The sequence below is a fragment of the Sphaeramia orbicularis genome, chromosome 21 (assembly GCF_902148855.1).
Source record: "Sphaeramia orbicularis chromosome 21, fSphaOr1.1, whole genome shotgun sequence".
Classification (NCBI taxonomy): domain Eukaryota; kingdom Metazoa; phylum Chordata; class Actinopteri; order Kurtiformes; family Apogonidae; genus Sphaeramia; species Sphaeramia orbicularis.
Window position 1 is genome coordinate 53,253,042 of NC_043977.1, and position 23,750 is coordinate 53,276,791.

At 35.7% G+C, this 23,750-nt stretch overlaps 1 protein-coding gene across 4 annotated transcripts in view; it reads right to left on the reverse strand.

The window, feature by feature from the left end:
* Positions 1-23,750, reverse strand: part of tmeff2a (transmembrane protein with EGF-like and two follistatin-like domains 2a) — a 362,422-nt gene that overhangs the window by 22,211 nt on the left and 316,461 nt on the right. For 2 of the 4 annotated variants that reach the window (XM_030125350.1, XM_030125349.1), the window contains 3 exons: positions 18,199-18,347; positions 10,078-10,137; positions 6,099-6,228 (listed from right to left, as the gene is read on the reverse strand). In XM_030125350.1, coding sequence (XP_029981210.1) covers positions 6,099-6,228; positions 10,078-10,137; positions 18,199-18,347 — 339 coding nt within the window. The remainder of the gene's footprint in view (positions 1-6,098; positions 6,229-10,077; positions 10,138-18,198; positions 18,348-23,750) is intronic. The other 2 variants (XM_030125351.1, XM_030125352.1) reach the window with 2 other exon arrangements.

A 23,750-nucleotide genomic window follows, 5' to 3' on the forward strand; every position in this document is an offset into this window, starting at 1 on the left:
GTGGAATACTATTACCTCCACCAGGAGGTATTGTGATCACTTTGCTTTGTGTGTTTGTTTGCTTGTTAGCAACTTTACGGGAAAACTATAGGTAGGCCTAACTATAGGTAGCCTTAGACAGATAGGCCTAGGCCCTGGGACGATCCCATTCAATTTTGGGCCAAGTAGGCCAAAGTTCAAGGTCACAGCAAGGTCACAAAATCTACAATTTTCCTATCTCTCATCATTGAGCAATTTTTGGAAATTCATAAAAAATTCAAAACGACTCAGATTAGCCTCCAATTTGATCCACCTGTAGCTTAGAACAATATCTTGTATCTGGCACAAAATTGTCCACATCCACTGTGGAATGTGGACTCTGTGGACATTTACATTTAACATTGAAAATCCCATTTTCCACACATTTTTCATTATAACTCAACTAATATTGATTGGAAGTGAATATAATTTGACATACACATGACTGGTACCAAGCTGCAACTTTTTCTACTGTATGGAACAACCTGGAAACTGTTTAATTTAAAAAGAAATAGTCGACCCACACATGCACACTGTTCAAGGTGCTTGGTGGAGGTTTGCGTTCTCTGAACACTTGTTAAAATTACACTTACTTTTCTTAAGGCGTTTCAGGTTCATATTTGTTCAAGTTATACAGATATTTTTTGCAATATTATACTTTGTAAATGTAAATGTTTTTGTGTATTTACGCTAAAACAAAGAGAAACTTTGGAGTTGTGAGTATTTATAGGTTATTATGACCCACCTGAGATTGAACTGGTCTGAATGTGGAACCTGAACTAAAAGGATTATTAACATCTTAGTGTAATTTTTGCATTTCACAAATTCATCCCAGGGGCCAGACTGGACCCTTTGGTGGGCAGGATTTGGCCCCCGGCCCGCATGTTTGACACCTGTGCCCCTGGGCTTTTCCTCTCACTAGGATGCAGCCTGTGTTAGCGCTGTCACCACCAGGGGGCAGCAGAGGCCTTCCACAGGAACCCGTCTGCTGAAGCACTGCTCTGTATGCATGAAGTCTGTGTGACGAGGTGAGCCGGGACGAGTCAGGTTAGACAGAAGAGGGAGAGATAGAGGGAGCAGGAGATACCAAGACCCCCTGGCTGCTGCACTATCAGAGCAGGCAAACACACACACATGCACCAGCCAGTGTGCGTGTGTGTGTGTGTCTGTGTGTGCGTGGATTTAACACAACCGCTCATTGTGTATATGCCTGTCGGTGTGTGTAGGTGAGTGTGTGTGTGTGTGTGTGTGCAGGTGTAGGTTCATGCTTTTCTACTGGGGACAAAAATGCCTTTACGCTGTGACATTGCAGGGACATAGAACTGGAAATCAGAGGAGTGTGAAGGTTAAGACCCGTCCTGTTTTAAGGTTAAAACATGTGCTGAATAGGGATGTAACGATATGAAAATTTCATATCACGGTTATTGTGACCAAAATTATCACAGTTATCATTATTATCGTGGAATTATTGAAGTTTTGCTCAAAATGTTCAAGAAGTACTAATACACACACTGAAATAATTTAACCAAGTTGTATTTTGAAAAAACACAAAACAAAACAAAAAAATAATTGGCACAATGTACTTTCTGTTGCAGAAACATTCAAATATTAACCCTTAGTGGTCTGAGCTTATTTTGGCTGTTTTTCAGTACTTTTGATTTTGCCTTTATTTACTATATAAACAAATGTTTACTATACCCATGTTTGGTATCTTTTTTTTCCGCACAACTTCATCTATCTCATCTGTCTATTATTTTTTCACTTTAACCATCTATAAAAACATAAAAAGCCAGAAAACACAAAAAAATATAAAATCCAATTTGAAAAATGTATATACTTCATCGCATAAATAACACACAGATGCTTAACGAACCTTTTCAAAGACTTTAAAAGTGAATATTGGTTCCAAATATTAGGTAAATTAAATCAAAATTGTAATAAATGAAAACTATACTCAAATATTTGACATAAAAGCAGATCTTTACATAGGCGTTTTTCCCCTAAATGTGCGGTAATCAAACCGTTATCATGATAATTAGAATTTAAAAGGTAATACTAACCATTGGCAACTTTACCGTGGCTTATCATTAAACCGGTAATTGTTACATCCCTAGTGCTGAATATAAAAATGAACACCAATTTGATACCAAACATCTAGAGTTGACATGCAGGGAGAAGTGACTTTTTCCAGTCGTTCTTTGATAAACTGTAAGGTTCGTCAGATGGATCCAAATGTGTAGAAAACTGACCTGACCTCAATAGATATTTTTATATTTTTATGTTATTGTTGTTATTTCTATATAGATGTTTTTTCTGTATCCTTTTACTTTTATACTTTTTGTCAGTGTGTGTAGGTGAGTGTATGTGTGTGTGTGTGTGTGTGTGTGTGTGTGTGTGTGTGCAGGTGTAGGTTCATGCTTTTCTACTGGGCCTTTACACTGTGACATTGCGGGGACATACAGGGGTTGGACAAAATAATGGAAACACCTTCACCTCAAGATGATAATGCCCCAATCCATACAGCTACAATTGTTAAAGAATGGCATGAGGGACGTTCTAATGAAGTTGAGCATCTCGTATGGCCGGCACAGTCCCCAGACCTCAACATTATTGAGCATTTATGGTCAGTTTGAGAGATTCAAGTAAGACGTCGATTTCCACCGCCATCGTCTCTAAAAGAGTTGGAGGGTATTCTAACTGAAGAATGGCTTAAAATTCCTTTGGAAACAATTCACAAGTTGTATGAATCAATACCTCGGAGAATTGAGGCTGTAATTGCCGCAAAAGGCGGACCTACACCATATTAAATTATATTTTGTTGATTTTTTAAGGTGTTTCCATTATTTTGTCCAACCCCTGTAGAACATAGACTGGTACCAAGCTGCAACTTTTTCTGCTGTATGGAACAACCTTGAAAGTGTTTAATTTAAAAAGAAATAGTCAATCCACACATGCACACGGTTCAGGGTGCTTGGTGGAGGTTTGCGTTCTCTGAACACTTGTTTTGGGATGAAATAACATCACAATACTGCTTTTGGAGTCTGTATTGGAGGTAAAATGCATGTTAGTTTCACTTCTGACACTAAACTGAGCAAAAAACTTCAAGTACAGCTGCAGATTTTATTGTGGATAATTTAGGTCAGTTCTTCTGCTTCTTCTCATTATTATTATTATTATTATTATTATTATTATTATTATTATTATTATTATTATTACCTCCACCAACAAAGTTATGTTTTCATCAGGGTTTCTCTGTTTGTTTGTTAGCAAGATAACTCAAAAAGCTAGGGACGGATTTGGATGACATTTTCAGGAAATGTTGATACTGGCACAAGGAATAAATGATTACATTTTGGTGGTGATCGGGGCGGGGGGGACTAATCTGCCTGGGCAGAGGTCTGCGCTCTCCAAGTGCTTTTCGAGTTATTATTATTACTGGCGCATTGACCCTCGGGCATCCATGGGTTCTAGATGTGGAAGTTTTTATGCTGTTGTGTATGTGTGCATGTTGTACCACATTTGTCCAGCAGTCACCGCCAAAGCGTGATTGTAAGGCTATTGTATTCCAAAATTATTAATATCTCCCAAAATATTGGTCCTATCAACTTGCCGTTTTCACTACTGTCTTCCTTGACCAAAAATACTCAAGTATGACAAATTGCAGCAGTCAGCTCTGTATGGATTTAGTGTGATGCCTGACACACACACATGCACGCACACGCACACACACAGACACACACACACACACACACACACACACACACAGAGGCCACTTGGCTTTTATAATACAGACTATTTATTTATTTAAAATATTTCTAATAAAGAAGGTGTAACCCAACTTAAGCCGATCTCCAGGAACATTTCAGACGTGCTGCATTTAGTTTGATGAGCACCAGTTATATCTGAAATAATGATCAAACTTACCAAATATGAGGGGGAACATTTGGAAGACTAATTTAGATGAATCTGAAATGTGGCTAAGTGCTGTGTTATGTTTTTGGGATTGTTGCACCCTAAATTGCGTGATTTCTCAGAAAATCTTTGAAAAATGATGATGCGTGTCTGCAAAAATAGATTTAGTTTTGGATAATTAATTCAAAATCAAATACAACTTGTTCCAGTGAGAAGAAAAACAGTGCTGTTGTGAGTGTTAAAACAGCATTTTGTTAATTTTGGTTAATGTAGGATGTCTGTGTTGTAAACTGAGAGAAATGAGTTTAGTGACGTACACAAATGGATATGACAAGAAACACATCAGAAATTATAATGATTTGTCAGATTTGTGTTAAAAAAGATTGAACAGTATTCAAAGGGATTGGCTGAATTTGCATTGTTTGTTGTAATCACAGCATTCCAGAGGAGCTGACAGATATGTAATTACAGCAGCTTTAAAAGTTTGTATTTTGAGTCTGGAAATGAATCTAGAAAATGAAAAGGTCTCAGTCAGAGCTGGAAACGAAAACATGACTGTCTCTAGTACTTTGATTAATCCTGTGTAAATCATACCATCTGTTTTATTTTGCTGTAAAAATATTCTAAATACTGTAAATCAGTGGTTTCCAACCTTTTATGGCTTGTGATCCCATTTTAACATCACACATTTCTTGCGACCCCAGATATTCAAAAATGAGAATTTTTGTTTTCGCTAAAATTTATTTATTTTTGATCCTGTAATAGTTTGCTGTACTATGTTGGAAATAAAAGTTAATTTTACACATTTAGTCACGTAGTAGCTTTCGGTCAATAACGTTATAACTTATTAGGTTTTTGGCTCAGTTATTACATTTGCAAAGAATTTTTTTTTTACCAGGCCAGTAACGTAATAACCAGCCAATAAGTTATAACGTTATTGGCCAAAAGTTATTACATTATCAGATCAGGACTTTTATTATGTAGTTGGCCAGATATTATGTTATTGGCCTATTACATTTTAAAAATGGCAAATTTATTACGTTATCGGCTGTTATTACATTATCGGCTGTTATTATATTATTGGCTTCTACAAGCCCTATTAACAGATTTATTTTTATTTTTTTTGGAATGCCTGGATGAGTGAGGTACTCATCAGTAATTTCAGTAATAATTTCAGTGTTTGTTAATGATGATGATGATGATGATGATGAAATTCTTTATTCAGTCATCATATACAACTAGTGTCAACATTACCAACAGGTTAGTGAGAGAAAAGGCCCAGGCAGAAGCAGAATGCTTCTATTAGTGCCTGTCCTACAGAACAAATTCAGCTACCCAGCATTCAGTACAGGAAAAAGAAAAAACAACAATGCATACTACCAAACAAACAAGCAAAAACAAAAAAAAGTGAAACTAAACCAGAAAAATAGAAAACATAACCACCAAATTAATGGTAATTTAATGTAGAGTCGAAAATAAATTATTTACTGATTACTTATTAGATCTCAATAATTGTATCCTTCAAAAATTGCCCCATGTACCATTTTTTTAAATATCAAAAATGAGCTCCACATTCTTAAATCCACGCTGGCCTCATTCCATAGTTTAACTCCAACAACAGATATACATCTGCTTTTAGTCTGTTTTTTAGCTTTTTGTACAACAAATTGACAAACACAAATCATATCACACACACAATCTCGCAAATCATATTTAGACTCAAGTGTTGAGAAGAACCTTTGTACACAGACAGGGAGTCACTTTAATTTGGCTTTACACATGATTTGCTTTATTTTATAGTAAACCAAATCTTTAAATTTCATAATATGGGATTTCATAAACAATTTATTAGTATGTTCATAGTAACCGGCCTCATTAATAATACGTATGGCTCGTTTTTGTAGGAGGACTATAGTATTTACTGTTGTTTTATACGTCCAGCCCCACACTCCCACACAATATGACATATAAGGAAGTAGAAGTCAACAGTAAATTATATAGTGCTTTATGGTTGAGTATATTTCTGGACTTATACAAGATTGCCGTTGACTGCGATCTTTCCTTTTATATATCTAATATGTTGTTTCCATGTTAATTTGAATGTTAATGAATGTAGAGCTTTTGTCACATTAGGAGGTTAAATCCTGGTGTTCAGTGTTAGTGAATACCTGCAGGAGGGTTGTGCCAGGATACTGGGGAACTGACACTCTCCGTGGACGCAGTAGTTCTTGTAGTGGTCTGGACAGGGGATGTACAGGCCGCGGGCCAGCCCATTCCTCGTTTCCTCTTTGTCCTCTACTAAGTGAAAACACACAAACACACATGGAATCCATAAATACTGAATGCACCTGTCATGTACAGCACAGTCATCACAGGCAGAAAAACACACACTGAGACTGGAATGAGAGAGGAGGACATGAATAATAAAAGGGTATGTAGAGATGATGGAAAGAAATGGAGAGAAAAAAAGACTGAGTAAAGTGTCACTGAATATGCAGAAGAAACTAGACCATATTCAGTGTGTTACACACATGAAGCCACACACAAACACGGATATTTGTCAACACAGATACCCGTGCACTTTGAAAAAACATTCTGTCCCTACAACCTTTGTTTTACTAAAAATCTCTGGCCACATGGTGATGCACAATTGCAAAAAATAGATCAATAAATGCAAAAATATACAGGGTGGGGAAGCAAAATTTACAATATTTTGAGGCAGGGATTGAAAGACAGTGCATGACCAATTAGCTTATTGAAAGTCATGAGAATTTATTTGCCACAAGAAAATGTACATAATAGAAAATGTTTTTATTCTATGTGTCCTCCTTCGTTCTCAATAACTGCCTTCACACGCTTCCTGAAACTTGCGCAAGTGTTCCTCAAATATTGGGGTGACAACTTCTCCCATTCTTCTTTAATAGTATCTTCCAGACTTTCTGGTAATAGTTTTGCTCATAGTCATTCTCTTCTTTCCATTATAAACAGTCTTTATGGACACTCCAACTATTTTTGAAATCTCCTTTGGTGTGACGAGTGCATTCAACAAATCACACACTCTTTGACGTTTGCTTTCCTGATTACTCATATGGGCAAAAGTTTCTGAAAAGGTATGGATAATAGTGTTAGGTATGATTATGACATCAATATATGTTTGGTTTCGAAACAGTTGATGTAGTGCCTGCTGAGAAAAAAACAACTAAATGTTCATTGTAAATTTTGCTTCCCCACCCTGTATATATATAAAAAAAATTAATAAAAAAGAACTACAAACTGGAGTTTTAAAAATCTCCACTCTGTGCGGTTTATGTGTGAGAAAAAACACCCAAATGTAAAGAAAAGTATTTGTTGTGTAAAATACCAGATTACTATTGATGAGGCGGTAGTTTCAACGTAGTAAGTTAAAACAAAGCTGATTGTGAATGTGAATGTGTGATCAGAGACAGACGTGTTCAGTCTGACCTCATCAAGAAAATCAGTGATTGATTTTTGAAGGGGATCAAAATGACCCGGCTTTGTTTTTTTTCTTTCTTTTTCTCCAGTTGCAGTCATTTAATGACCACTTGTGACTCTATGAATAAATGCATGTAAATAAATAAATGTCGTTGGTCAGGTAATAGTGACAAACATAAATAATGAGGTGATTGGACACAGATATGGTAGAATAATATATACATGGGAACAACTTAGCTTTGTGTCTACACTTAACCAACCTTGACAACCTTAAAGAAACCATCACACAGAATTTTTCCACGCAGTATTAAATAAGTAGGATCATATCAGTACAGTCGTATCTGGAAATCTGGAATCCTTTGTTTCCATTAGTCAGGAAAACAAATTTCCCCTTTGTTCCATATTGACCTTTATGGTAATTTTCCACCTAGTCCTCTTCTTTGTTTTTTTCTGTTCGGTAATGTACCTTGTGTAACACGTAATGCATCGATATTCTAAATGTGAACCTTTCAACCCCTTTTTTTTTGTTTTGTTTTGTTTTGTTAGGTTATGTTTTTGCCAGGGTTTATTTGTTTGTTTGTTTGTTTGTTTGTTTGTTGGTTAGTTAGCAAGATAACTCAAACAGTTATGGACAGATTTTCATGAAATTTTCAGGAAATGTTGATACTGGTACAAGGAACAAATGATTAAATTTCGGTGGTGATTGGGGGGGACAGATCTGCCTTGGTGGAGGTCTGCGCTCTCCAAGTGCTTTTCTAGTTTAGTTTAGTTTAGTTTAGTTTAGTTTAGTTTGGTTTGGTTTATTTATTTATTTATTTTTGGCTTTTTTTTTTTTTTGTTAATGGAGAAGGTTGGTGTACTTGTTCTTGGGTTTGTTTGCATGTAAAAAAAAAAAGGAAATTGTGCAACAATTTATTTTCAATTGATGTGTCACATATGATATAGTGTTTGTATTGCCCAATTTCTACAAAACTCCAAATAAACAAAGGTTGGAAAGAAAAAATAAATAAATAATTAAATAAATATACATACATATATACATATATAGTCGTATAAATGTGTCTCAAAAGTCATGTTTATATCAGAGTTTTGTTTTTTTTTTCTTGAAACTAAGTAAGATCTAAACATCTGGTGTTGGCTGGTCTCTGTCGTGTATACACATATCCGGATAGATGGAAAAATTGTTATTATCACGTGTTTTTGCGTCCACATGAAAACTCCACTTTAGGTCACTTCAACTCCAGCCTAAGTGGATCTTTTTAAAAAGTCTGTTTTTGTGCTTGTGTGTAAAAGGGGACATGGAGTTTTATGGTCCTCAACAGCATATGTGTGACATTTGTTTATTTTATCCTAACCCTAACCCCACGATGGCACCCTACGACATGTTTAGTTCCCTACTCACCCTCACGACCGCTCCGTTCATCAAACATTAACCTCCTATCCATCCTCCGCTCCAACTTCTCAACAAAAGGTGACCGTGCTTTTGCAATTCTGGCCCCAACCCTCTGGAATAGTCTTCCCCATTACATCAGATCATCAGATTCTATAGACACCTTCAAGCAACTCTTAAAAACTCACTTTTATAAACCAGCATTTCACTAAATCTCTTCTGTTTACGCCCCAGTGGATACATGCTACTGACTTGACTTCTTCCCTGGAGTCTCTGTGCTTTATCGCCTCACAGGTTTTCCCAGGATCATCACAGGTTTTCCTAAGATCATCTCTGGACCTGCTGCTGTGGTCCTGCTTCTCTCCACCATCATCGTCATTACTCACTTATCCATATAGTAACGATAGCGTTTATTATACCGTTCTATAGAGGTTCTAATTCAGTTATCTCTGCATGCGTCTCCCCCTACCTCCCTCCTCTCCCCCTCTCCACCTCTATCTCTATCGCTCTCTCTTTTCTCCGCCTTTACTTTCTCGCTTTAACCCCAACTGGTCAAGGCAGACAGCCATCCTTCAGGAGTCTGGGTCTGCTCCAGGTTTCTGCTGTTAAAGGGAAGTTCTTCCTTCCACTGTCACCTGTCACAAGTGTTTGCTCCTGGAGGATTCTGTTGGGTTTCTGTAAATTGGCTTAAAATTTGATTTGATTTGATCGATCTCTTCTTTACGTGAAGCACTTTGTAACATGTTTTAAAAAGTGCTATATAAATAAAACTTTACTTACTTACTTACTATTTATGTGGGTTCGTGTGGATGAAAACCTTTGTGAAAACGACCTCTTGTGTTTGATGTTATTCTAGAAAACGGAGGCAGGGAAATATCCACTGCCACTGCAAAGGACTTTATAAATCTACAATCCACCACAGCCTCCTCCTGTCTATTGAAAAAAAAGGCAGAAAAGTTTATAGATCTCTCCACTAGAGATGATATTCCCTCTTGAACAAATATCAGCCCAGACTACATTGGATATGGCCTTATGTTTATGACCAAATGTAAGTGGCTTTTCAGTTTAGTTGAATATAAATGTAATTTCTGCAACACATACTGGGTGAAAACCTCTACTTCCAGACACTTGAAATGCTCATTCACACTCACAAATGCACCACAACATGGTTATATACTGACATTATTGCTGGGTACTTTGTGTTTCAGACAGTAAATGGGCATCTCAAGTGGACCGAAGTGGAGGGTTTTTTTTTTTTTTTCTTAATGACACGTACTGTCTGGCGCTGTTCGACGTGGACTTACCTGTGAGGTCAGTCCGTGCAAAGTGTCCATCTCCACCTTTGTTAGCAGTGATGATCATATCTAAAAAAAAACAAAAAAAAACAAAAAAAAACAGAAGACTGTTGGTGTTGATGTTGATGTGAAGCTCCAAACATTCCACATGAACCCAGACTTTTGACCCTTTAACCTCTGACGTGTCTGTGGTGATCGTTCTGAATGTACAGTTTATTTTAAATATTCATAAAAATTCAACCGTTTGCTCAATAGGAAAAATGTAAAAATATGCTGATAGAATACACCTTGTTTTTTACCGTAGACATTGGAGTATGCTCAGTTCAGCCCCCCGCCCCCCCGGTCACCTGTGGAATGGGGTTTGAGGTGTGAGGGTGGGAGGTACGTGGGGGTGCGTTCCATAAGCACAGTAACTGGCATGAAACCGAAAGTGAAAAGTAACTTGGGACATCCGACTATTTTCTTGGTTTATTATTCATTTTTGTTCATTTTATTAATCACTTTTTGTTCGTTTTGTTGCTTATTTTGTTCATTTTTCTACATTTAGTTTTTTATTTTATTATTTTTTCTTCAATTTTGTTCAGTTTGTGGCTAATTTTGTTCATGTTACTTATTAATATCTTGGTTTATTATTCAATTTTGTTCAGTTTGTGGCTAATTTATTTCATGGTAACTTATTATTTTCTTGGTTTATTATTCATTTTTGTTCATTTAATTATTCACTTTGGCTGTTTTGTTCATTTTATTTCTTATTTTGTTTATTTTTCTACATTTTGTTTTTATTTTATTATTTGTTCTTCAATTTTGTTCGGTTTGTGGCTAATTTTGTTCATGTTACTAATTATTTACTTATTTTATTATTCATTTTTGTTCATTTTATTAATCACTTTGGCTGTTATTGTTCATTTAGTTGCTTATTTTGTTTATTTTTCTACATTTAGTTTTTTAATTTATTATTTTTTCTTCAATTTTGTTCAGTTTGTGGCTTATTTGTTCATGTAACTTATTATTTTCTTGGTTTATTATTCATTTTTGTTCATTTTATTAATCACTTTGACTGTTTTTGTTCATTTAGTTGCTTATTTTGTTTATTTTCTACATTTTTTTAAAAATTTTATTATTTTTTCTTCAATTTTGTTCAGTTTGTGGCTAATTTTGTTCATGTTACTTATTATTTTCTTGGTTTATAATTCATTTTTGTTCATTTTATTGATCACTTTATCATCTTTATCACTATTAATCATTCTTTTTTGTAAGTTTTTATGCTATTATTAAACTTTAGATCATATTGGTCTGTACGTGGAACCTAAACTAAAATGACTTCCACAGCCTTGACTGTGGAATTTTTGCACTTTGCAAATTCATCCCACGAGCCGCACTGGAACCTTCGGTGGGCCGCATTTGGCCCCTGGACCGCATGTTTGACACCCCTAGGTTAAAGGGTTAATATGTGAACCTTTACCTGGAATCAGGGGTTAAAGGGTTAAAGAGCCTCATGTTCTCATGCCACAGGTGTCAAACATGCGGCCTGGGGGCCAAATCCAGCCCTCCAAAGGGTCCAGTCCGGCCCACGGGATAAATTTGTGAAATGCAAAAATTACACTTATGATATTAACAATCAATGGTGTCAAAATCATTTTAATTCAGGTTCCACATACAGACACATACAGTCCAATTAGATTTCAAGTGGGTCAGAACCAGTAAAATATGATCATTATCACCTATAAATCATGACAACCCAAAATTCTCTTTGTTTTTTAGGTGTAAAAAAAGTAAAATTACATGAAAATGTTTACATTGCCAAACTATACTTTTACAAAAAACATGAATAACCTGAGCAAAAATGAACAAACGGAAATGTCTTAAGAAAGGTAAATGCAATTTTACCAATATTCTGCCTGTTACTAAATGTTTTGTGCGATTGTAACGCACGTGTAAATGATAAACTGATAAACCGAGGCAGAATATTGTTACAATTGCACTTGTTTTTCTTAAGACAATTCAAGTTGTTCATGTTATTCAGATTTTTAAGGAAAGTTTATAGATGTAAACCTGATCATAATATAATTTTACTTTTTCCACTGTTATTATTTTACTGGTTCGGCCCACTGGAGATCAAATTGGGCTGAATGTGGAACTGAACTAAAATGAGTTTGACACCCCCTGGGTTAAAGGGTTAATATATAATAACCTTTACCTGCAGTCAGGGCTCAGGGGTTAAAGGCTTAAAGAGCATCATGTGCTCCTGCGGTGTTTGCCTCTGCCCAGTTATTGTTTTAATGCCAACAACTCAGAAACCCTCGTCCCTAAAGGATTCCACTGAACAAAGGCAGATATAGACAGAGATATCAGTGAGAATCATGTATTGTTCACACATTATTGATGTTGTATCGATTTTTTCTTTTCACAATGGCCACATGAAATATGCCTCCAATCATTACCATTTTATTACAATTGATTTTTTTCTTTCTTTCCAGTGAGGTTTTCTGTAAAGTATTTGTGAGTATTTCATAGGTTTCTGATGCAAGAATTGTGCCACAAAATGTCCAGGGTCTTTTTCAGCTTTGTATTTCTGTTTGTTTACTCGAAGAACACGAGGGACTTGATAAAGGGAGATAAATAAAGCATTTATTTTGATGAGGTTAGAAGCGAGCAAGTCTTGAAAGGATGCCAAACACAAAGTATTTTTATTCCTTTATCTTTTTTTTTTTTTGTATTTTTCTTGCTCCAGTGGCAGTTTGACTGGTGCATCTGGTTAAAAGCAGGTGTTGGTGTGTCAGTGATAAAAGTGGAAAAACTGTATCTGTTGTGACGTGCATTCGTAGACTGTTTCCTAATAATGTGACAAGTGAAACACACGGAAATATTAGAACCTAGCAGTGGAAATGTCAAGGTGTCACAATGAATCCTGGGTAACAGACGGTTTATTTTCCACAAGTTTAAATCCCTCTGTGTTATGACAATCTTAATACACGGCGTTTGTTTCGCTGCTTTCAACATTTGGATTGAAACAGAATGTGTGGGAGTGTGATCGAATCAATCAGACCGTCAGACCCAAAAGGTTGAACACGGTGGAATAAAGATTTGTGTCTGTGATCCAGCGGTGGTTGGCTCTGATTGCTTTACTCCCCATTACTCCTTCATCTTTGTTCTCACATCTCCAACATTTGTCCTGTTTGTACCACATGAATGCAGCGCAAATCTTTTGCAAACGTACTCATAAACTTACCGACTTTAACCACTTGAATTTGATCGATTGTACCAATTACTGTACAATAATATCTGCTTACAATATCTGCTAGAATATGTTTTATTATTTCACTAACAGCTCTACATGTCAGTCTGGTGTATTCTGAGGTTACAATGGCCACGCTTTAAAATGTCAAGTGAATTTGAAGTGAACTTTTGAAATGTCACAAAAATGAAAATGCGAATAAGGCACGTTTCCATTAACTGGTTTGGAATAAACTTGGCTGTGTACTGTCATCAGACGATGGCATATCAGATATGTTACATCAGAGGTGTCGAATTCATTTTAGTTCAGTTCCACATTCAGCTAAATTTGATCCGAAATGGGCCGAACCAGTAAAATAATAACATAATAATATAAAAAAAATATCAACTCCAAACTTTTCTCTATGTTTAAGAGTGAAAAAGTAAAATTACATTGTGAAAAGGTTTACATCTACAGACTATCCTTTCAGACTGTGAATAACATGAACAAACTGAAAAAATAAGTGTTATTTTAACAATATTCTGCCTCAGTTTATCATTTACACACGTACATTATAACTTTAGGATCACAGTGGATCTACAAATACACAAAAACATTAAGAAACAGGCGGAATATTGTTAAAATTGTACTTACTTCTCTTATGACATGTCAGGTTGTTCATATTTGTTCATGTTATTCACATTTTTTGTGAAATTATACTTTGCTTTAGTGTAAACACATGAAAATATTTACATTTACAACTATGGAATGATCTGCCTCTGCATATCAGACAGGCCTCCTCTGTCTGTTTTTAAATCCCTTCTTCAAAACCATCTTTTCTCCTTGGCTTTTGAAACCATGAGAGATGTTTGAAGGTACTATCTTTCTTCTATTGTTTTTATTTGGTAGTGGTTTATTGTTCTTATCTATCTATCTATCTATCTATCTATCTATCTATCTATCTATCTATCTATCTATCTATCTATCTATCTATCTATCTATCTATCTATCTATCTATCTATCTATCTATCTATCTATCTATCTATCTATCTATCTATCTGTTTATTTGTTTGTTTGTTTGTTTTTAATTGTATGGCTTTTTAATCTATTCTTGTATTTTATTCTTTTATTTGGGTTTTATTTACTCTTCTGTACAGCACTTTTTTCTTTTTTGTACAGTTTCTATGTCTTTAAATCTATTTCTGTATTTTATTCATTTAATTTGGTTTTAATTATTCTTCTGTACAGCAGTTTGGTCCACTGTGGTTGTTTTAAAGTGCTTTACAATTAAAGTTGGATTGGATTGGATTGGAGGTATACCAATAGGGTGTCAGAATGGTACATGTTTATACTTCTCATCCAACCACAATCAAATTCACTCTATCCAGATGGAGCCATTTATCTGGAAAGTTTTATTTATTTGAATGATGACAAGGAATGAAAACAAGCTGAAATGAAACAGGAGGAACAAGGCTATTTTTAAAATATAAGGAATAGAAAGTAAAACGTCGGCTGAAAAATAATTACTACAGTGAAATAAAGATAACCAAAATTTCTACTTAAGTAAGATAAAGTATTTGTTCTTCATTACTTGACACCTCTGGAGACCGAATTGTAATTTTATCTCCTCAGAAGTCCATGGTAACTTTTGTAACGCAACACACATTTTCACACTTAATGGGCAAATCCAGGATGACTCAGAGAAGACATGATGGTCTGATATGTTATGATGTCACATACATAATATATAATATATACGTGACGCTAGGTCATACCCGAACTTCATTACACAAAGTAATAGTAGACATGAGAAAAGCAAGGTGTGATGCCATTGTTATCTGAACCAAAAAGTTTTACTCACAAGATTTATCAATTTATCAAATTTCCATTAAATTTAAGTGATTTAAAAATCTCTCTTTTTGCAACCTTAAACTTTCATGTGTGCTGGGTGCGATTAGTCAAAGAAACTGAAGGGGGAATTTTTTTTGGGGGGGGGGGGGGGCTCCAGCGCCTTCAACCTCCAGCTCTCAGGTTCTATTCTTCTATTAAACAGCGGATCTTATACGAAATTTTCACAACTCTAACCTGTATCAACTGGACCCCCTCCACTGCTCTATGGGCTCCATGAATTTGTCACGTTTACCACCCCCCACCCCCTTTACATTTGGAAATTCTGAGACTGCTGACAGTTTGACAGTTCGCAGACATGATGTGTCCCAACATTTATGTCCATATACTTTACAAACATCAATATTTTTCTTCTACATTTTTCTTTTTTTTGCCTGAGTGAGATGTGAAGAAAGTAGATGGTTAGTTGTGGTAGAAAATTATTATTTACAGTCAGAGTGGGAAAAATATTACAGAAATTTAGAGGAAGAACTTTTAAAATCAGAGTCACAGATAAAAAAGGAGAAAAATCAATGTTGAGAGACATTAAATCCAAACCATCTCCAAGTCATTTTGGAAACAAAGATAACAATTTAATCCAAACTAACCAATGCAATCCATCCCAAAATATAAAAGTATATTCTGACATTAGTCATTATTGTTTTGTATGCCAGACCCCTGTTAGAAAAGAAACACCTGAATTCAGCGTGTCTACATACTTCTGTCTATTTGTGGATGAATTAGACAATTATGCTATGAGGCTAACAGTAGATTTTTTATGTACTTATATATATATATACATTCAGCCATAAAGAGTTTTGGATCACAACCCAAGCAAAGGATTAAAAAAATAAGTGAAATAAAGTGTAAAAAACATGTTTAAAAATAGACATTTTAAGCCCCTTTGTTTTCCCTATCATGGCTTAGCAGTATGACTCAGTTTAGGGATTTTACCACAGACATTAATAAAATAACTTTATCCCTACATATACTGCACAAGAAGGAAAAGATACGACGCTAAATAAAGGGGAGGATTATTATTCAGACAAAATTATCAATATCCTGAGTGGTGACGGCTATGTGGGGTTTGGAGGATTATCTTAGCGCGCTGGTCTCAAATACGCTTGGGTGAAACATGTGATGATGAAATGTGTTTTAGTGAATCCAGCGGATCACAGATGAGGAGTGATGCCACGTTGGGTTGGCCTCCGCTGCAAGGTTATTATCGTTAATGAAAACTAACGAAATGACCAAAACTAGGATTAGTAAAATATTTTTGTTAACTGAAATAAATAAAAACTATAATTAAAAGAAAAAACATGCTCTGAAGCCCATATGGTCACTGATTCTTGTTCATGAAGAAAGTTCAAATGGAAAGTTGTCACAAGATTTTTCAGGACACTAGAGTTAATTTCAGAAATGAACCACCTGAACCCTAATGTCTGCTGGCGAAATTGTCACATGACCTAATTTTGCCAAATTTGGCAAGTGGAAAGAACTTCTCCTAGGTCATCCGAGGTCAACAAAATGGTGCCATATGAAAGCTCATATACGAGTTCCTATATGTCGATAATTTAACCATGTTGGCTAACTGGTGTCATTTTCAAGTTATTAGTTAGCATTTGAATGTAACAGAAAACAAATTGTGACCTCCCGCAAATTCCCTGTGTAACTGCTTCCGTAATTTTCGTTGAACAGCAAAAACCGGAACTTATGTCATAGAACATATGTCTATGGATGTGCAAAACAAATTTCATAATGATATTTCACGAATTGCATTTTTTATGATTTTTTAAAAAAAAAAATGGTGCATAAAAAATAAAAGTCAACAGAGCATAACGGAAAAGAACTGGAGCAGAATGATATTTCGTACAAAGTTGAAGCTTAGTACCGGTCATGTGTATGTCAAATTATATTCAATTACAATCAATATTTGCTGAGTTCTAATTTTAAATGTGTGGTAAATGGGATTTTCAATGTTAAATGTAAATGTCCACAGAGTCCACATTCCACAGTGGATGTGGACAATTTTGTGCCAGATACAAGATACTGTTCTAAGCTACAGGTGGATCAAATTGGAGGCTAATCGGAGTCATTTTGAATTTCTTATGAATTTTGGAAAATTGCTCAATGATGACAGAAAGGAAAGTTGTAGATTTTGTGACCTTGCTGTGACCTTGAACTTTGGCCTACTTGGCCCAAAATTGAATGGGTTGGTCCCAGGGCCTAGGCCTATCTGTGGGGAAGATTTGGTAAAGATGGTTGGAATAGTTTTCCTGTAAAGTTGCTAACAAACAAACAAACACACAAAGCAAAGTGATCCCAGTACCTCTTGGCGGAGGTGATTTTTTTGCTCTGGCCAGGACTGAGATGCCTCTGGATAGTCCGTTTTGTACATGTTTTATGTGAGGTTTCCAGCAAATTTTATCATCAATTTTCACTCCACGAAACTTGTTTTGATTCACCCTTTCTGTATCTACACCCTCTATTTCTACCTTTACCTCATTACTTGTTTTACATTTACCAAAAATCATGAATTTCGTTTTACACAGATTTATTGACAAATTATTTTTGTCAAACCATAACTTAGTTTTATTTAGCTCTAAAGTGATTAAGTCCAAAAGTTGGTGCAAATCCTCACCGGTTCCCATAATATTTGTGTCATCAGCAAATAATATAAATTTAATTTGTTCAGACACTTTACATATATCATTAATAATCACCAGAAACAGTTTAGGTCCAAACACTGACCCCTGGGGGACACCACATACAACACCCAAACACTCAGAACGACAGTCTCCCATCATCACCAACTGTTTCCTGTTCTCCAGATAGTTTCTCATAAATAAGTAAATACATGTAAAACAGTCAGATGAGATTCAAAGTATAGTTAATCTACATTTAATGCCGTTGCCCCCCCGCTGCCTCACCTCACCATCACAAACACTGCTGCAACTTTATTTTATTTTATTGGATTGTCTGTGTTTGAATGCACGTGCATGTGTGAGCATACAGGAAAGCGTTCTGACCTTGGCAGTGGCCCAGGTATTTGACCTCGATGCGTTCCTGCTTCTGACAAGACGCCTCCTTCACCTGACAGGGGTTGTCATAGGAACGGCCGTCGGAGGCGCACACCGGGTTGAAGCTGATGTGGGAACAGTCGATGTTGCAGACGCACCTGCGGGATAAAGTGGATAAAATAACTAAAAAAAAACTAACCTCGCTCAATTTTTATTCAGCATCCGCGCCAACATCTCCAATATAAATTAAATATGACTGAAAATGAGAGCGTTTCTATTTTGAAGAGACTTGTGTACGCTTTTGACGGCGACAGACACAGACCCAAATTCATTCAGGGGATTAAAAAATGAGACAGAAAAACAGTACAGCTTGCACTCAGACAGGATGTTGGGCCATGCATAGTAATCCTGTTCAAACTGGGATCTGGCACATCAATTTGACACAATAGCAAATGGATTTAACTTTACACACACACACAAAAAAAAAAAGGAGAGCGGCTGCACAGAGAGATTGACTGACAGTTGACGTACCCGTCCAATGGCAGGAAGCAATTAATAATGAAAGAATTCTAGATAATGTTTTGTACTTGCAGAAGGAAATCATAGGACAATTCAGAAGATTCAGAAATGCAGTTTATTTGAGATAGCATTGAAAAGCCTAAATAGAAAATAATAACTTCTAGGTTGGCTTATTATGGAGCAAACTGAAACAGCACAGGGGGAACAAAAGGAACTGAAGATTGCTGGAAGACTTGGTTCTGGTTGTGCGCTCTTTGCCTTTACACTGACTTTACAATGTCCGTCAAACTATTAAAAAAAACAACAACAAAAAAAAACACTTAGCTGGCAAGTTCTAAACTCTTCTGCGGTGTGTCAGAGTAGACGGACCTGCTTTAACATAACTGACATTGTTCAAGCAACCTATGAAGACTGACAGCCAGTTAACCCTTTAGTTAACCCCTTCCTGGACCGGTCTTACTATTGACAATATTCAATCAGCATCCAATGGTGGAAGTGATTTAAAGGTGGGGTGTGAGATGTTTTCCTGGAGCATTTTTTACTATATCGCTTAAAATCCCTTCACAACCTGAGTACAACCAATTAATTCAATACACTAACACAGACACACACACACAAAAAAAAATGTAGTCACCTGTGCAACGGACAGGACTGAAAAAACACCATCCAGTCATTTTAAGCGCCCAGTCGAAATGATTGAGCGGTGATATGACTATCAAACTCAACTGCCATTTCTCACTGTTTTTATCTGTGTTTTTCTGGTTTGTATAGTATATAAAAGCCAGAGCAGAAAGAGACGCAGTGTCAGTGAAATGAGAGGCTCAGTTTACAACGACACAGAAAGTAAACAGATACTATCAAAGAGATAAAAATGACTAGAAATGATAACATGGACACAGAATAATCTAGACTACTGCACATCAAACTAATATGTTTACTTCTATAAACTCATAAAGCATTGTTATGCACATTTACAGATGTTTTTCATATAATAAACATGATTAAAAAAAGGCAATTTTTTTTTTTTTTAACACACTGTTTTAAGCATTTATTGCAAATAATAACAAGAAAAGCACTCAGAGAGCGCAGACCTCCACCAAGACAGATCTCCCCCCCACCAATCACCACCAAAATGTAATCATTTCTTTCTTGTGCCAGTATCAACATTTCCTGAAAATTTCATGAAAATCCATTTATAACTTTTTGAGTTATCTTGCTTACAAACAAACACACAAAGCAAAGTGATCACAATACCTCCTGGTGAAGGTAATTAACTGCCAGATATTAAGTTCTTCATGAAAAAATGCGCAAACGAATTGACAAACAGGACATTTTTACTGCAGAAACAACCTAAAGAAATCTAGGTGGCATATACACACACACACACGCACACACACACACATATATACATATATATATATATATATATATATATATATATATATATATATGTATATATATATATGTGTGTATATATATATATATATATATATATATATATATATATATATATATATATATATATATATATATATATATATACAGGGTGGGGAAGCAAAATTTACAATATTTTGAGGCAGGGATTGAAAGACAGTGTATGACCAATTAGTTTATTGAAAGTCATGAGAATTTATTTGCCACAAGAAAATGTACATAATAGAAAATGTTTTTATTCTATGTGTCCTCCTTCTTTCTCAATAACTGCCTTCACACGCTTCCTGAAACTTGCGCAAGTGTTCCTCAAATATTGGGGTGACAACTTCTCCCATTCTTCTTTAATAGTATCTTCCAGACTTTCTCGTAATAGTTTTGCTCATAGTCATTCTCTTCTTTCCATTATAAACAGTCTTTATGGACACTCCAACTGTTTTTGAAATCTCCTTTGGTGTGACAAGTGCATTCAGCAAATCACACACTCTTTGACGTTTGCTTTCCTGATTACTCATATGGGCAAAAGTTTCTGAAAAGGTATGGATAATAGTGTTAGGTATGATTATGACATCAATATATGTTTGGTTTCAAAACAATCGACGTAGTGCCTGCTGAGAAAAAACAACTAAATGTTCATTGTAAATTTTGCTTCCCCACCCTGTATATATATTACTAACACCAATGTCATATGCTCTTGGTGCTTAATTATTTGTGGGAATAATTAAGGAATAAGTACAATGGATTTTTCCCCAATAATTGTTGAATAGTTTTTGTGTCTAATGGTCTGTATATAAGAAGTGGAAGATGCTGAAGTCACCTGCTGAATCTGCATTTGAACCATTTCCATCTCAGTTTACTTAGAGCCACATGTCAACATATTTGGACAAACACATGGAGCTTGTGATGCCCCAGGGATGATGGGTAGGCTAATGCTAAACGCTAGCTCACTAAATATGGTAAAACTGTAAATACATCAAGCATTTGCATCAAAATTCGTTGAGGTGTTCATTAAATAGTAGGAGGTGTGGGTTATTAATCATCTGTCAGACTTCTTTTAGTGTGAAAATCATATTGTTTCAAAGGCCACATTGAATTATTATCATTATTTCTACAAGTGTCACTGACCTGGAGCTTTGTCTGTCACATATGTCTCTGTCTCTCTCTCTCTCTCTCTCCCTCTCTCTCTCTCTCTCTCTCTCTAAACCACTGCACAGTTTCACATCAAACCTGTACATGTATCATTCATCCCTTCTTCAGGTTTACCTTAAAAATGTCCTTTTGAGTCTTCTAATCCAAACATGGAACCCATCCTCTCCAGACCAAACATCTCTGAAATTTTCTATCAGTTTTTTCCAGCCCCGCTTCTGACATGATCAGATCACGTTGCCATAGTGACACTTCCCTGCCAAACGACTAGGTTGACTAATTACTACTTGCAACTATGTTTAATAATATCTCATGTCAGTTAATAATTCCATTAAATATATGTTCTGTTCTCTTCTCTGCCTCATATCTCTGACCTCCTCCCATAAAGCAGACATTCCTGATATATTTTTGTGACTGTTACGCAGTAATTTCGCAGTGAATCAGGAACGTGATGCTTTTATGTCTAGAAAATTAACTGGACAACCTTATGTCACACCAAACACACAAGAATACATATTGTGTGCATGTGCATACACTGTAAAAAAAAAAAAAATCTGTAATTTAACAGAATTTTCACTGTTCATTTTACAGATTTTTCCTGTATTTTTAAGATACAGGAAAATATCAATGAAATGACAAAAATAGACTGTGATTTTACACATCAAATGTAAAATAATACAAAACAACTGTAACTGTGAATAACCATAAAATTAAATTTTTTTAAGAGATTTTTTTTTTATTTTTTCACAGAAAAATACAGTTAAAATACATTTGCAAATGCATCATAATTTCATAAATATATTTTTTTCTATTTATGAGATTAAACTGTTAATTTAAAGTTTAATACTGTAAAAAAAAAAAAAAAGAAATAAAATTACTGACAATTAACAGTAAAAGAAATATTTGTTCTGTAAGTTTAACAAGACTTGTTTGTTAATTGACAAATATCTTGTGTGTAACAAAAATGTTGAATAAATGTATTTACGTGAATGTATAACATGTATAAGCACTGATAAACTGTCCAAATACAGTTTTTATCAGTGGATTGTACAACTGAGTCTCATTGAAAATTATTTTTATACATTTATGTATATATTTATAGGTAATTTGATTGTTTTAATACATGTAAATATTCTTTATTAAAAAGTCCAAAAATATAACAAATCTTATGTAAAGTTAGGGCAAAAAATTTATTTTAATTATGGAAAATTACCGTATTTTTATGAGATGGTTATTTTCCATTGTTTAACAGAATTTTTTTCGGCACCCCTGCTGTCTGAATATTACTGTTTTTTTTAACGTTTTTTTTTTTTTTTTTACAGTGTATATAGCCTATGTGTGTCTGAGTGTTAGTGTATTGTGACCCCAAAGTGTGTGTGTGGTGGGCCTGATCAGCAGAAATTACCGTCAGATGGCCTCCCCAGACAGTTGTTGCTGAGTAGCGCTGAACGCTAGATTCTGTAATTATAAATCTGTCATTATTCTCTGGGTCTTTTTATTTCCCTCTGGTGCCAAAGCTCTGAGTAAAGCACAGGCATTCAGTGATCACACAGATACATTTGCATACACACCCTCATCAACACACACACACACACACGCACGCACACACACACACACACACACACACACACACACACCTTCACAATCAGGTGTGATGATTCTTCCCACTGACACTGATGTTGATTGAAATGACGTGCAGCAAACCATAGCAGAAGTCAGCTACTGTTGTAATGATGGATCAGCAAAGGAAGAACGATGTGCAGAAAGGCTTTGTTCTGCATCAGAGAAGATTCAGACCCAGTATGAAGGCATGCAAACCCCTCAAATCCCACATGACACTGAAGGGGAGCCACTGGAGCGCTAAGCGACCCGAGCCACTGAGGAAGTTTATTTAATACAGGACGGCATCGGTGCAGGTTCAAGACGGGGGCTTTACCTCAGATTCCACAGCCATACGACTATAAAGGCCGACTATGGCTATCATGTGCTCCTGTCTTTTGGAATAATTTGTGTTATTTTCTCATTTCACAGCGTTCTAATGACAATGTTTTTTCCACCTTTATTTTCATTTGTCATTTGTCATTTACATTGACAACCCAGCCAAGAGGCAGCACAGTAGGACAATAAAACAATAACTAGAAAAGCACTCAGAGAGTGCAGACCTCCACCAAGGCAGATCAGCCCCCCCCCCCCCCCCCCCCCCCCCCCATCCCCACCAAAATTTTATCATTTGTTCCTTGTGCCAGTATCAATATTTCCTGAAAATTTCATCCAAATCCGTCCATAACTTTTTGTGTTATCTTGCTAACAGACAAACAAAAAAATACACCCGTCCCTGTCAAAATGTCATGACAAGAAAAGCACTCGGAGAGCGCAGACCCCTGCCAAGACAGACCTGCCTCCTGTGCGTGTTTGTTCGTTTGTTAGCAAGATAACTCAAAAAGTTAGGGAGGGATTTTCATAAA